Below are 16,184 nucleotides of genomic sequence, written 5' to 3'. Positions count from 1 at the left end.
CGGTGATTCCTGGCGGGCACGTCCCGGGCCGGCTTTTAATTCGGTCCTCAGAACCAGTTTCCAGAATTTTCTTTACTTGTAGTGAGAAATCATAATCTCTAATGAGAAAAAAAAAGTAAAAGAAGCCAGCTTTCTGTGGTAATGTAAGTTTCCCTTATTTTAGGAATATAGTTTTATTTTTCTTCGACAGAAAAAGCTCCCGGCGATGGCAGCCCGGCCTTGGCGATACTCCTGGCTTGCCTGCTGGCAGGCGAAGGGCTTTGTCCCTGGCTTCGGGGAGTCCCGCTGTAACCTTGTGCACCCGCTGTGCCTTTGCCAGCCCCTCGCCTGGAGGCTGCCACGTTCCCGTAAGGCCCCAGGAAGCCCAGGCCGTGTGGGGGCTGAGCAGCTCCAGCACCCTGGAGTTTGGGTTTCACAGCCGTAAGGCCCCGGCCATGTGGGGAGCTGTGCAGCTCCAGCACCCTGGCATTTGGGTTTCATGGCCCCTTGCAACCCGGTGCCAATGGGGTCTTGCATGACAGAGAGCACCGTTATCATCGTACAGGTGAGAAACCCAGGCAGAAATCCTAGCAAGGAGGAGCAACTTTCTCTTTTTGGACACTTTGGACATCAGGATGCTTTCCTGCTTGCTTAAATATAGCTGGATGTCAGCTTTGGGGTCAGAATAAGATAATACAAGTCCCAGTGGGTTTGCAGCTCCTGAGGTTTCCATGCTCACAGCAGAGGTGGCCAAGGCATTGCATGAATATCTTCATCACCTGTGGTCCTCAGGGATAACTGCATGTTCTCTTGCCAGGACCTTAACTGGATAGGACCCGAGATGGGATCGACAAGCTCTATTTCTGGCAATGGTTAGTGAAATCCTCTGAGGAGTACAATGTTCATTGCTAATAGGTTTCCAAGAACACAGGTCCCATCTACCTGTCCCGCTGTTTAAGGAAAAGCAGTCCCAGTTGGCTTTTAGATTCAGGGTAGCTATTTGTACTTCTGTTCCCTGAAATCATATTGATATCTGAACACTTTCAGAAAACAGTGGTGTTTCTGCACACCATACAGATTTGCCATTGCTATATGTCTGTTTCCTTTCCACAACCAAACTGTTTCTCATGTATTGCAGTGTTGTCTTTTTGATTCTTCCACGTTGTTTCCACATATCCTTCTGTTACATATTGCGTGTTGGACTTCTGATTGACAACTGAAAGATAAACACACATTTATTACTGATTTTGTATGTGTGTACCTGCTTGAAATACATATTAATTAGAGTGTTACAGAACAATAAAAGATGACGTATTCCTAGAAGTTGTTAGGGCATCCATTGCAGCAAAGACTGAGATGCATGATGTGATCCAATGCAGGTTACACAATATTCAAGGCACTAGTTTGTATACAAGTAATTTAAATATTTTGTGTTTCAAAATATTTGAAAAAGAGAGAAAGTTTAAAAAATATTATGACAATAATTAGAATACTCTTTTAATACCATTTAGGTGCTGCAGTAAACTCATGCTGAAAGTTGTTCCCTCATTCTTGCGATCTGGGTTTATTCACCTGCTGAAAGCTGCCTTCGTTCAGACATAAGTCCAAGTGTGGAACAGAAATACCCCAGCTGAGGAGACTGAGAGACCTGCCTCTGTCTGCAGTTGCTGGCTGAGGACAGGATTGATGAAGCACTGGTGCTTTGTTAGTGGTGAAATCAGGTAAGAGCCATTCAGGACAGCTTAACAATAGTGGCATTCCTGGTACATACCACACATACTGGTTTTAATAGTGTTTCGGTAGATTATATTTAGAAATGAGATAAAGCTGTTGTGATTATCCAGTCTAACCTATCAAATAAAAAGAAATTATTTTCATTTTGTATGGTTCTGCATCACTTCTCCTGAAGCTGTATCTGTGGTGGACCTCCAGGTATGAGAGGTTCACGTTTAGAATATTTACAGTTAAAATGTGCAAATTGCAAGTGTCTGTATACTAAGATTGAATGCAACCTGCTCTGGCTGTGGTCAGTACCAATGCTCTAACAGGAGTTAGCTTATGTTGGTTAAAGCTTTTTACCTTGTCCGTTCTTCTCGTTGCCTGGACTGTCTTCATTAGATTTGGATTTATAACTCTCAAGCGTCTGCTCTGAAACATCATGTTCTGTGTGGAAAACAAAACCAAGTGTAATTAAGATGGTGAGATTTTTCCATGACTCTTCCACACTCTCTGCATTGAGCATAAAAATCCTGAGAGAATAGTTATAAAACAGGGGTTCAATCATCCTGATCATCTAAGAGAGATGCTTAAGACAACAAATTCGTTGGCTTTTGTGGCATCTCGGGTCAGTTGAAGTGTGGCCTGAGGCCATCAGTTACAAGGACTTTTCAACAGTTTGCAACAAGTCAGTCACTGTCAATGGGAGAAGGATATTTAATCGGTGGCTGGGGGAGCTGTGTCTTGTCTCTGCTTAACAGGCCCCTCAGCTCTCCTGCCCCTCTGAATAAAGCAGTGTCAGCAGTTGCTTGGACAGGGCCATCACCTACCTCTCTTCCACACTCCATGAGCTTTTTTCAGCTTCCTCATAAAAAGCAAGACAATGATAAGCAGCACAAAAATCAGAGCAGCGACCAAGATGGGCAGCAAGAGGTTATTCTCCTTCTTTTTGATGCCTTCAGATTTCAGGTCTTTCTCTGTAAAAGAGGCAGGTGCATGTTTGTGTTGTTAGATAGCTTCCTGTGAGTCTCTGGTAATTAAGACAAGAATGATATATCCAGGACCAGGCCAGATGAACATGGTGGGAGAGCAGAAGTCACCTTATTGGACTGTTTTAGGACATGAGGTCAAATTTTTTCTTCTTGTATGAAGAAGAAAAACTGATTGACATCAGTAGACTAGTGCTCTGGCACAACAAACAGTAAAATTTAGCTTTTTTCTAGATGATAAAATGGTTGTGTTTCTGTGGTCCCTCCCCAAGATTGCAAGCCAGCATTGCCCAAGTGTACTGACAAAAGGTTTGGAGGTGGACACGTGGTCAGAGAGAACCAGCTTGGTGTAAGAAGGCTTGTTGAATATTTGGAAGCTGTCATTGAAGAGTTCATACCGAAGGTGATGATGGAAATCACAGTTACATTTTCACTTGGTAGTGGGGCTTCTGTCCTGGAAAGTGCCTCTTCTGTGACATTGCCACTGAATGCTGTTTCGCTCCCTGGAGGAATGGAAAGGAGAACATTATTTCTTTGAAGGGCAAAGGGATGCTTAAGAAATGCATGTTTTCCTGGCAGCTTTGAAGTCCAGGCCACCTGGTACTGCAGCAGAAAGGGACTCCTGCAGCCCTTGACTTAAAGCTCTGTGCTCACTTTCTTAACACTTTATTTTGTTTTAATCTGAAGACCACCTAAGCTTTATGAACAGAAGATCCTTAGAGTCTCTTACACATTGTTGAACTCAGTGGTTCCCATTTACAGCCAAATTAAAACAAAGCTCAGCTTTGATTCTTTCGTCATTTCAGGGCTTTCTGTGTCCATCAGTTTGCTTCTCTTGCTTGCAAAACAAAGAATGAACACGTATCCTTTTCCTTAGAGCAATTTTTTTTTTTTTAAATTCATATCCCCGACTGCTCTTTTACTGTCTTCATAACTCACAGTGGTGCAGTTAAACAGTGTAAGAATCCCCATCCTTTGCCACTGCCACCCATCTGGTGATGTAAGGTCATACCCTTGGGGACACGATAACTTGACGAACCGGAAAATTCCTCCTTTTCTGCTGCAGCTGGTGTGACTTTGGACCCTGTGCAAAGAGCAGAGTGAGTTCTGACTTTCTTGCACACACAGACAATATATCCTTCTATAATTAACTTCAATTTGGAAAACTAAAATGCTAAGACGTGCTGTGTCTACCGATACATTCATAAGAGAATCTCTTCCTTATCAGGTATGTAAGCACAGCCAGTGAAAGTCCTGTTAAAGGATTCAGGTTCCCTTTTCCATGGATATTTATCAACGTATGTATGATTTGTTTATTGGGATGTAGCCATTCTGTGACGTTCGTAATTACTGCTGTAGCACTTTTAAACAAATATAAACAAAGCATTCCTGTATTTCTGAAACAGCCAACTGATTTTTCACTGTAGGTCCTGCTACACTAAGCAGGCGCGTGTGCCCACCTTAGATTTTGGCCAACCGATTTGGGCAGTGGGGCTCTTAATTCTGCTGGAAATAAGTCCTCGGTTCAGTAACTGCAGCTGCTCTGTGCAGAGGTAACCGCTGTTGCACAGTGCCACCTAGTGCAACAGTCCAGAGAAATCCCAGCCTGGGCTCACAGCGTGCTGTAGAGTGGCTGCTCTAGCTGCTGCTGCTGCTAATGCCGATATTCTGCATCTAATGAGAGAGGCTTTGCTTTCATGGCTGTAAAACTGAGGGCTCCCTGCACAAGCAAGAAATGCTGTGTTTTAGGTTACATGCTTGTTTGTAACGTAGGGATGTAACGCTGTTCTTGGTAGCATTTCTGTCCTGGTTTGGTAAATATATGTAACTAAGACTAAACTTACAAGTAGATGTGACATCTGGCTGGAGGTTTTGCTGGGTTGGTGTTGGAGCTGAGCTGGTAACTACTGGATCCTCTGGTAAATCAGAAGGGACAGCTGGTTGTTCGAATCCTAAAGGAACCCCCCCCAAACATAAGACAAAAATCAGAAGACACTCTCTGCCATTGAACTGATTCTTGAAAAACAAAACCTGCCCTGTATGCTCCATGCCCTGGGCTGTTTGGGTGCTCTACCTAGTCAGTGGTTAGACTCACAGTCCTACCCTCCCACCTTCAACTTTGCTATCCTCCAAATATATTTAGAAAATGAAAGAGTATGCTGTGCTGTGGGTAGCTTGGAGTGGAGGCCATGCTGCTCTTCAGATCTGACACGTTGCCATCACTGGGGGAAAAAAACCAAACCAGTTCTGAAATCTGTGCAAAACGTCCCTCGGTGCTGATGGGAACTAGCGGTAGATGCTGCATTTATCTGACCTGTGTGTTAAGTAAAATGAGGCCAAGCAGTTAATGCCTACCTGTAGGTTGCTCGTTCTCAGAGACACGTGTATCCACCTCTAGCACAGCTGGTGCAGGATTTGTTTTTGTCACTGAAAAAACCCAACAACAGTACAACTTTCAGAGCACTTTATAAGCATTTGTTGAATCACGCAGTCTGAGGAAGAATGAAGCAGGAATAATTAGATCCTTCCTAAAGATGAGTGAATAGGCACAAGGCAAACTCTGCTCTGAGAATTATTAGGCAAGCAGTTTCAGTGTTAATTTACAATGTTTACACCCCATTGGCTTTCCAGGTGGGTGTAGGAAGCTCACAGCTTTTCGAGAACGTAAACTTTGAATTATCTTTAAAGCTTTAGGATAAACATCACCTAAATTCTAGCATTGGGGAACATACCTGCCTGGGCTGCTATGGCTTAATGTTTAATAAATCTTAAGGTAGTAAAGACGCAGAAAAAAGCCCCCAAACTTAGTTTGGATGACTTCTTTTGCCCCAGGTAACCCTCTCATTTGAAAATAGATTCCACACATGGGACAGTAGACTATGGGCTTCAGCTTTGTATGTGCATCTGCCTAACTTTCACCGCTTCAGAGCAGTAAAATGGGATAGCCACTGCTGAAGGAGTCTGCAGTACCTGTCTTGGGGATGTCCTCAAACTGGAAAGATGCCATCAGCCTCTCTTCTGTCAGTGCTTTGTGTCGAACGATGCAGCTGGCTGTTGAATTGGGCCCATAGGCAAGGACTGTCAGGGTGCTGGTTGTGGTCCATTTCTTCCCATCAGCTTCTAACTTGTGTTTAGAGTCACCTATACACCCATTGGAAGCAAACATTTAAGTGCTTTCTAGTCAAGAGCAGTGTAATGAAAAACCTTCCAGGCACAATCTGCATTACTTTGCTGTGCTAAAGCAGCACCTGATTACTGTGCACAAGTGGTTCATTGCATAAATGGATTACATGGGAGCCCAAAGGCAGCAAGGTTGTATTTTTTTCCCCAGCAGCGGTTTAAGTGCAGACCTTGCTGCACCTCCTGTGCTCAACCCCAAGCCTCTGCTTGGTTTCATGACTCACGTGGGGAAATTCCCCTGCACTGCTCTGCAGGGCAACGGTGAAATGTCCACCCACCTGCCAGCACTTTTTGGTCTTTCCTGAATGGAATAAATTGCTTTGCTGTGTGCCACAGCGGGCCTGCAGCAGGGAGCCTCAGAGCAAGGACCTGCTGTTTTGCAGCATGACTGAGATCTAGAAAAGTTCTGGTTCTGCTATGTGATATCCAAGGGTGTTAAATTTGTGTCTTAATAGCTGTGGATTTGTTACCCCAAACATAAAAAGAAGTTGTGCAATATTTTTGCATTTTGATAAGCATGCACATTAAATATTGATGTGTAATATTTACATTTGTAGTAAATAAACATTTATATAACTCTATGAAATCCTGTGCAAGTCTTCCATCATCCCTACAGTGCAGGTTTGACTCTTCCCCTTTTGCAGGTGGTAGAAGTTAAACACAAAGATTAATTGCCTTGCCATAATGAATTAGAGAAGTGCCATGTAACTTGCCTGATATAGTTCCTAGCCTTCTAGGCAATACTGACTTCTACTCATTTATACGATACAGAAAAATAAAAATATATTTCATGTGGCACAAAGAGATATTTGAATAGCTCTGGTGGAGAGGGAGTATTTTTCAGATGTTTACCTTAAATGCCTACAGTGGCACAATAATTTCTACTGTTTGTTGATAATATAGACATTCTCTTGAAACAAACCGATGCTTTCTTTTGATCTATTACCCTTGGTAACACCCTTACTTCTTAAATGAAAGAAATTCCATGTTTCCAAATTTACCTTTACAGATCACTTGCTGTATCACGTAGACCAGTATTTCTCAACCCTGTTTTCCATCCCCAGCAGGGTCACATAAGAGCTCAAAAGGATTTAAAAGTGTTTTTTGCTGGGAAGGAGATAATCTTTGTTAGCAAGAGCTCAGTAATTACAGCTGGTTTGCACCTGCTGAGCCCTGGTAGAACTACCTCAGTTGCCAGTAATTAAGATGTATTAGCTGTTTTCTGATTAGTGTAAATATTTGCAGTAAGTGATTAAAGCTGAGAATGGAAAGGGAAGAAAAGACTGTTACCCAAAGACAGTCACCTTCAAAAGAGGAAAGGCATGTGCAGAAAGGACTGCTTGCTCTAATGGCTGACTGGGTTAGTGCCACAAACGCAAGGAGATCATAAAGGTAAGTACTGTTTTTTGTTAAAGTAAGTGAAGAAAGACATGGTTGGCTTTATGTGTTGTGGGAGATGTTTAGCATCTGAGTTGTGCGTGGTGATGTTACTTTATCAGGCCAGAACTGAGGTTGTTTGCAGTTTAAGGAAACCATTGCTTTTTAGAGGACAACTGGGAAAAATTTATATAAAAGCTTAGAGATGATCTACTACTTCTCTGAGCTCTTGATAACTTCACAGCTGATGCTCCCTCAAGCCCTTACACTCACACACAGCCCAGCTCTTCTCAAATGCACACACAATTTTAGAACCTGCTTTTCCAAGCCCCATGTGCTGCTCCAGAGTGCCTTTCTCCCTGCCTTACAGATAGCTTTTTGCCCTGGCTTTCACGTGGCTCGCTCACCAGCTATGCTGCTTTCCCTGGGTGCAACTCCTTTAAGCACAGGGCTTTATGCAGTTGCGTTAATGCCTGTGTATCTGGCAGCCTGGATGGTTTTTTTTCTTTGGTCTTGATTTCTAGCTCTATGCAGGCCAGCATTTTTTTTTTCTAGAGCTCTTAGTTAAAAAAGCCATCTTGGTAGGGTGGAAGTTTGCAGGCTAAGGAAGTTTGCAGGCTAAGCTTTGAATACTTTGCTTGGTGATACAAAATACAAATAAGAGCTTGTTAACATACGAACAAAAATACGTTTGCATTTATGGGTATCTTCCTCTGGCTTTGATACAGATGTGCATTTCCTGTTCCCTGTGCTACAGTTACAGCTAACAAGGTAGCTATTATTAGAACATAGCCTTCAAAGTAGCTATTTACATAGTACACAAGTTAAATTGAGCGATGTGGTGGCTCTGTTCCTCCTCCAGCGTGCCCACCCAGACACCTGCAGACATCTTACTGCAGGAGCATCGCAGGGTCATGTGGGCTGTGTTTCCCAAGCTTTCTTCTTTCTTCTGCTAGTGAGCTGCTTGGCTCTGGACAGATAAATGAGAGAAAAAGGCTGCTGGTGTGCATGTGTGAGCTGCTTAGCAAAGCTGAGGAAAATCTGTCTACTGGTTACAACGTGGAAATAGAATGGATTTGTTAACTGACTTTATGCTGGAGGCTTTGAAAGTTCTGCCTCTAGAGTTTTGGTTTTATTTTATTTCAGTGGAATTTCACTCCAGACTCTCAGGGGATTTTGGTGGTTCTGCAATGAATGTGAGCAAAGCAGAGGAGCCCGCTCCCCTGCACAAACACTGGCATTTAGTACTGACTTTTCCCCAAACCTGCACTAGGTTGTACTAAATGAGTTGTAATCCCAGCTGAAGTGTTGCAGAAGGTGTTTCACCCTCTGGTATTTTTAAAAGGCTGATAAGGAGAAATTGTTAGAATCAATCCCTGGTCCTTTAACACTTACCAGGGAGCTCTATCCCGTTGTCCAGCAGCCAGGTAATCTGGGGCTGTGGCTTACATCCATGGGTATAGCAAGACAGTGTAATGTTTCTCTCTGTGTCTCTGGATACGTCCAGTACTGGATTAGAAGGAGCAGCTGCAGCAATAAGATTTAGAAACAGTTATAATACATCTTTCTGCTTGGTTTTATGAATGGTCACACATATAACGTTATCGGGGGGGACTGAGCTAAGACCAGGATTATGTTGCGCTAAGCACCATACAACTGCATGTAAAAATGCAGGTGTGGAGTTGAGGAGCTGGCTCTGTTGTTCTGCTCCTCTGCAACAAAGCAGGTGAAGGAACTTACCTAATACCTCAACAGTCTTGTTCTTGCTTTTGAACGGGATGCCGTAGTAGAAGCATTTATATACGCCTTCATCATGCACTGTTACGTTAGACAGTTGGATGGATAATTCATCCTTTGAAAAATGGATAAGTTTGTACCTCTGATCTCTTAATGCTGTAAGAAAAATAAACCCCAGCATTCTATGTGTGTTGATGCATAAAAGGAAGACAGATAACCAAAGCAGTAATAAAGGAAACTATCCTCACTTATTACGTTTTTTTAATTCATCAGCACTTGACGTGAAGGAGCAGTTCTAGCACCAAGTGTTCCTAACTGGTGCTGCACTAGTACAGAGACAGCAGTAAACTGAAGAAGGGTGTGCCTGTGCTGCCCGTGGGAAAAATGACGTGATCTTACTTTTATTTTCAGGGGGTCTTGTTCTTGTGTTCCCAGGAATTACAGCAATTTGGGTTCATTAAGCATCTGGATAGATGAATATAAGAAAACATTGGGATATGTGGACATGATACATGGTCAAAAAAGTACTATGACCTTTGAATATAGAGCATAGATGCATGAACTGAGGACCTTCCCCATTCCCCAAGCCTTTATTTGTCCTTGAAAAAAGTCACTTCTCCTCTTCGGGTGTATTTTGTGATATGTAAGTGAATACTATGGTAAGCACCTACCTCTTTATTAACTGCTTATTAACTGGCTGTTTTGTTTCTCCTGTCCTTGCCCAATTACCTTGATTTTAATGAGACTGTCTCCTAGGATATTTGTTTTCTGCTGTACAGTCCCCTTTGTCTCTTTCTTGATTTCCTAGTCTTTGCTTTGCTTGTCCTGCTGGACGACCCATGGGAGTCCTCGGGGTCAGGCCAGCAGCTCACATGGGCTTTTCCCACAATCGCAGCACAGGAAGTGTCACTTTCTGCCCTTAAATTGAACTGAAACTGGGGATGTGTAGCAGTTATTAGGGAGAAAGACCTAAAAAACTATCTTTTTCTTTTTAACATTTTTTTTAGCAGAGGTCTTGTAAATATTCAGAGTTGGGAGAAAAATCACAGCAGTACTATAATTTATGGAAGTGATTAAATATTAAAGGATTCTTGAAATCACCATGATGTAAGTCTTGTAGCTAGCTTGTCATATTTTTAGTTACAGTAAGACTGGAGGGAACTGATTCACGAAGTGGTTTATTGGAGAAGCAACGTGACAGAGATTCACAGCGATGATTCAAAATAAAAAATTAAATGTCTGTGTGCGATGTAAAGTTTGGTTTCCCTCTAAACGAAGACTGTTTCCTTTTGTATTGCAAAAGGAAAATATGCAGCATGTCTGCCTTATCAAGGATCCAAATGCTTTGCAAACACTAGTCCTTGCATGCATCTTGCTGAAGGATAATTGTGTGGTGTTGAAACTATGGGTTGAATCCTCAGGCGATTTAAGATCGATACTGTGTTTTTTCACTCAGGTTAGAGTCTGCTTCTATAGATACCAGTGGGTATGTTCTTTCTCTAACCTTCTTAAATTGCTGTGTCAACTCTGCGAAACTTCAAGCATCAAAAGGGCTAGAGCCATTAAAAGATGGAGATGTTTAAAACTGGATGTGGGCAGAGTAAAGTGCAAAGAATTTTGAACTGAGGCATAGAAAGAGTGTTTGTGGCTGTAGCTAGGGCTGTAGAGAACTCACATAAATGAAGGAATTCTTGCTACCCTTGCCTAACTCTGTAGTTTAAAATGCTGAGAATATACATATATGTCAAAACCAGAGATAACTGATGGAGAGGATTTCCTCCTAGGTCTTGCAGTTCTTCGGTGCGTGATCAGAACAATAGACTGAAAGAGGGGAGTGGAACCCCTGCCGTAGCCTGCTGTGCTTTTTGGAAGCCTGGGTGTTCAAGCAGCACAGGGAGGGTTGCAATAGTCCTGTTTCCCATATTGATAAGCACATATTAGTGGCTCAGCACTGTGGTTTTTTGGATCCCTTCTGAATCTAATGGCTCATACATTATACTGAGAGTACTGTACTTGGAATCCTGGATTTCACAGGAAATGGTTCCTAATACATACATGCATAAGTCATTTGAAATTGTTAATGAACACTCATCTCATTTGCTCTTGTAACTGACTAAATAGGAGCAACAGTTACTCATGACATTTTCAATTTACAAATATTGGCAACAGTTGTGGGAAATACTAGTAGGCTGGTTGATGCAGGTGGCAAGACTTGGTAGCTGGGATTCCCAGAGCAACCAAAGATGATCCTCGGTTTCTGGGCAGTTTCGGTGGGTGTTGGGTACTCAATGTCACTTGGATAAATCCTGGTCATTATTATCATTAAAACCCAAAGGCTTTAACAAGCAGGGGTGCTGACTAGGTACTGTACAAAGGGGGAGGATCAAGGCAGTCTTCCTCTTGCAGAGCTGTCTAATTTAGACCAACAGGAGGAGAGATAAGGGTGGAGAGACATGAGGTGTAGGGAGTGAAGGTAACACAGTAACTCTAACTTTGGCTTTGTCAGCACAAACTAGAAATCACTGCTTGTTTCATAAAAATTACCTCTTGATGCACTAGATTGAATTCCCCAATGGGCAGAAGAGGGCTTTCAGGCACATCTGCTCTTGTGTCTCTTGTAAGGCAGGAATGGGGTTTTGTGCTAGTCTCTTGGTGCAGGTAGTAACTATAGTTCATTACTAAAAGCTGTAGTGCCAGACCACTCTTGTGGGGGTTTCCATTTCATCAGCTTCCTGCCAGAAAGGGGCCGAATGTAAAACCATCTCGAGTGGTTGGGTAGCAGGTGAGTCAGACTGGCCATGGTGGGAGCCAGGAAAGCCCACTTCTGAGCGGCCCTCCAGCCCCACGTGGGAAGTGCTGCATTCAGTTTTCACACTTACCTTGTTGGGTGTTTAGAAAAATGGCAAACCCATGAGGGTTTAACCACTGCCGGGCAGAACTGTCGTCACCGTTGAGGGTACAGCGGAGATTTAGGTCTTCTCCTTCCTTTAGAGTTATGGTTTCACTGCCAGCTCCTGGAAACCCCCCTGCCAGAGATGGGGGGGAGAAAACAAGTATTAAAATGTGACATGAAGTAAAGCAACGATGTTTCAAAGCAGAATATGTCAACTTTCCTTTTTTTTTTTTAGGGTGTAAACGTTTTCCTATGCTAGTAAACTTGCCAATATGATTGTATTGGTATAAATACATCAGTTGTTAGATAGGCCATCACAGTCACTGGGTAGGCCAAAGAAAGGCTTGTGATCTTCACCAGATTTAGTTATTAAACGTTATTCTACATGAGTCAATGAAGAATTGATAGCATGTTCTCCCTGTATGTTAACACATACGTTAATTTTCATTAGTCTGCGTTCCATTTTGGAGCTGTTGAACCTGATTTGAAAGTGTGTGTGACTGCACAGTGAATGATCAGCATCTCTGAAAAATGAGGCTTTTTCATTCAGAAATTGTAATGCTGCAGCTGCTTTGAACCAGTTTTGAAATTTCTTTGGAAGATGGCATCTACAAACCTGTCCTGGCACAGGTTACTAAAATGAAATTTCATTCTCTCTCCTCCCAGTTAATTTTACAGACTGGTAGTAAAGTGTGTTTTTCTCTCCAGACATTCTAAGATGTATAATACACTTTGTGAAAATATTTGATGACCTGGAATGAATTGCCTTCTCAAGAAAAAAGCATGCCCCAGAGAAATTACTAAGAGCAGTGCCTGGGTCAGAGGTAAGTAAATAGGCAGTAAGAGGGTTTTATTTTTCATTCCTGTTTTGTCTGTTTTGATTTTATTTTCCAGGTAGCTGTCTGCTGCAAGTTCCTACTGCATATGTGAGCACTGCAGTTTGGGGAAATGAGTCTTTCTGGGCTTCAGGAAAGCTTTTCATTTTCTAGAAAACACTTTAAAATATACCACAAATGAAGCTATCATGGAGTATTCTTGCTGGACCTGATCTTTTACTACTAGAATCAGAGGAAGGACTTGTCTCCCTGTAAGACAGTAGTTTCCCATGGGAATATTTTCTGCATAGTTTGTGTTTGGTAGGGGTTTTTTTCATAGTTTCTCTGTTGCTAATGCCTCGCCCTTGAGTTGGGCACGCCTGACATTTCCTGAGCCAGAGGTGGCCCGGAAAAATAGACAGTGGTACAGCTTGGGACTTGGCAAACAGCAAATATGCCATAGACCTTTTCTCCTTCTTCACAATCTAATCTTTTTAGTCTATAGGCTTGTAGAAGAGATCTCCTTGTAATAGCTCATTTTTACTTCTGAATTTGTATGATGTATGCTGCTTTGGTTAAGGAGAAACTGTGTAACATAGATCTGCTGTCTATCTGTACTGCACAGTGCGAAGACATACCACAGGCCAGGCTTGACTGAATTGCTGTATGCCAGTGAAGTCCTGTTGAGTGCCCTGAAGTGGCCGTAACTGCTCTACCATCACACATGGCACATCAGTGCCTTTGGCTTATATTTTTTTCTTGATTCCACCTCTGTTTCCTAGGATTAGTGTCTTGACTGGTTTCTCAGGGCTTGTGCCACGTGGGGGTCACTTGCAGAGGAGTGATAGAAAAGAAAAACCTCCTTGTGTGTGTTCCACTTATGAAGAACTGGCAGGAGGTGCATGTTGTTAAGGTAGCAGAGAAGGACTTGCCTGTGGCTTTCTACAGGACCCTTTTGCATTTTTTCATAGTGATGGTTTCCTGTCACTAACAGCATTGTGGGGTCTTTCAAGTCACACCTCTTGAGGTGAGAGCAGCAAGACTGTGGGAGAGAAGGTGGGGGTGTTGCTTGCTTTTCTGAAACAGAGAAAGCAGCCCCCAGAACAGAGCATATATGTAATTTCCATGAGTAACCATGGCTTCATTCAGATCATGGCTCGCAGGTCAAATTTCCTTCCTTGTATAGGGGGGGCAGTTTGACGTGGCTGTGGTCTTCCAGCCACTGTAGCCCACCACAGTACAGTCACTGGAGCATGGGAGATGCTCCTTGCTAGCTCCAGAGGACAGCGCTTCACATACTGTATGGATATTGAGTACCACAGCTACCTGGAAAAATTAGTTTTCCATCAAGTACGGTGATATATGCACCTTCTTGGCAAGAAAGGGCAACAATTTCTTGCTAGAAACTGCAGGATGCAGTTGAGCAGAATGGTTCATGCCTCTGGTTGCTGTTATTTTAGCCATGAGAAAGTGCACAGAGAACTTGTTGCAGTGATAGGCGCTCAATGTGTTATTTCAGAGTTATCTTAAACAGGATGCCTCTGTAGGCTACAGTTTTAAATAAGTTATTTTTGATCTGCGGCTGCTGACCTGCAAGTGGGAGCCTGAATTAATTCTGATGGCTGAGAGCAGCTAGTGGCTGTCAGCAGGTGCGAGTTCATCGTGCAGCAGTGCTGGGGAAGAGGGGTTGTACACTAGAGTGGAAACTGCTGATTTGGAGCAAGTCTAAAGGGCACTGCAAGTGCTAGTTCAGCTCCAATATAACTGACAGCTCCTTATGGCCTGTGAAACATCATCAATGGTAATAAAATATCTGAAGCATACGGTGTTACAGAATGCTTTGTCGATGTGTAGACACAGATTTGATGGGGCCTTTGTTAATGATACCTTTGCGTGAGAGTATTAGCAAAGCACCAGCAATAGGACTGCTATGGTTTCTGCTTCAGCATTTATGAAGGGAGAGGGGATATTGCTTTGACCAGCACTAGGCTCATTCATGCATTCCTTTTGACAAGGTCAGGAGTGAAGCATGTGAGAATCCCGAGCTGTAGAAAGCTGTCTTGCTGCTTTCCTTGCTGAAATCTTTCCCTATTTAACATGGTCAAATATGAACTTCTTGCACTCTCCTGCATATGAAAGACAGGAGATTAGCAAGGTAGGCATAAGCTACATCCTCTAGTAAGGAGATTGAGTATTCAAAGTGCTTTTCATTTTCAAAGTACTTTGCAAGTGCTTTTTAAATTACTCTGACTTCTTATATTAGCCTCTTTTTACACAATACATAAACAAAAGCATACACAGATATCCAAGCTATGGAAAGTAAGCAGTGATCTGCTGTCCAAATTTAAGGGAGAATCTTCCAATTTCCTAACACTTTGCCATCTCAAGTGTGCTGCCAGCTGCTAGGAGGTGAATTGGTCTCATTGATACTGGCTTTAGGAGTCAGTTGGAATTCGGCACCGCTGTGCTTTGGAAATTGGGTGACAATATGGCATTGTCAACAAGAAAACAACAGCTTTGCCTTGCACGTGGTGTGCTAAAACTCTGGAAACTGAGTTCTCCAAGCTGGACTGCTTGCAAAGGGGAGATCGCGTAAAACAATGTGTATCGCTTACCTTGCATCAGGAACAGAGCTGCGACGTGTAGCACCCTGGTGAAAGTCATGTTGTGGTGTTGGTGCAGGTGGCCTGCGCTGACTTCCTCTCTCTGCTGGGGCTGCCGTGTAGCAGGTTCCTTTTCAGCACAGAGGGAGCAGATTTACCATGACTTCATCACTGCCAGGGTCTCTGCCTCCTTTCCTTTTCTCTGCTGTTCCACTCTCTACTCCCCCATCTCATGTTTCCTACGTTTTGATGACTGCTGAGAAATTGGTGACCTCACAGGTCCCTAAAATGAAACTGGTGGGTGACAGGACTGGGGGCACTTCACCTTGTACCCCCTCCAGCTCTGTCTTGCTCAGTGTCTGTGCGGTGGAGTGGGGGAGAGAAGTATGTGGAAGGAAGTAGGTAAAGGTTAAGAGACACATGGGCCTGGGGTAACCCCACCAGGGACCCCTGCTGCAGTGATCCCACTGTGTGCAGGATTTAATTCCCCAGGTTGGGGAGGCACCCAGGAAGGCAGAGCTTATTTGGTGGACATCGCTGTAGTGCAGTAATTGGCAAGGTTGCTTGAAAACCCGGCCGTGTGGCTTAAACCCCTTGAAAATAGTTTTGTGTCACTCTGGATCTGGTACTTCCGTGTGCACAGGAGGTTTACTTTGCTCTGCTTGCAGGGATTCTGGCAAAACAGATGATGAGAGAAAAGTAGTTTTCTGTGTGTGGTTTGTGGCTCTCTGGGGAAAGAAGAGTATTGGTGAGGTGGTTGTGAAAGGTTCACTGAGCACTGAACCATGGGGCAGAGGGGTGACTGCATCAAGGAGGTCCCAGAGGACTGGTGGCAGAGTCTGGGTTTCCTGTGTCCCCTAGCAGGTCTGATGATTTCAGGAACAATCTAATCCTG

At 43.3% G+C, this 16,184-nt stretch overlaps 1 protein-coding gene across 2 annotated transcripts; it reads right to left on the bottom strand.

The window, feature by feature from the left end:
* Positions 1-54: 54 nt before the first annotated feature.
* Positions 55-15,657, bottom strand: CRTAM (cytotoxic and regulatory T cell molecule). 2 transcript variants are annotated; one of them, XM_027806787.2, is made up of 12 exons: positions 15,302-15,656; positions 11,858-12,004; positions 8,982-9,134; positions 8,637-8,768; positions 5,655-5,825; positions 5,040-5,111; positions 4,529-4,636; positions 3,697-3,768; positions 3,083-3,187; positions 2,526-2,672; positions 2,059-2,142; positions 55-1,195 (listed from the first exon to the last, which is right to left on the bottom strand). In XM_027806787.2, the coding sequence occupies exons 1-12, from the start codon at positions 15,348-15,350 to the stop codon at positions 1,068-1,070; spliced, it is 1,368 nt and encodes a 455-aa protein (XP_027662588.1). In that variant the 5' UTR covers positions 15,351-15,656; the 3' UTR covers positions 55-1,067. The 2 variants fall into 2 exon arrangements, with proteins under 2 accessions (XP_027662588.1, XP_055551828.1); XM_055695853.1 differs by lacking the exon at positions 3,697-3,768 and having other exon boundaries at positions 15,302-15,657.
* Between the last annotated feature and the right edge of the window lie 527 nt (positions 15,658-16,184).

The sequence above is a fragment of the Falco cherrug genome, chromosome 17, assembly GCF_023634085.1.
Source record: "Falco cherrug isolate bFalChe1 chromosome 17, bFalChe1.pri, whole genome shotgun sequence".
Lineage (NCBI taxonomy): Eukaryota > Metazoa > Chordata > Aves > Falconiformes > Falconidae > Falco > Falco cherrug.
This window is presented reverse-complemented; position numbering and strand designations above follow the sequence as displayed.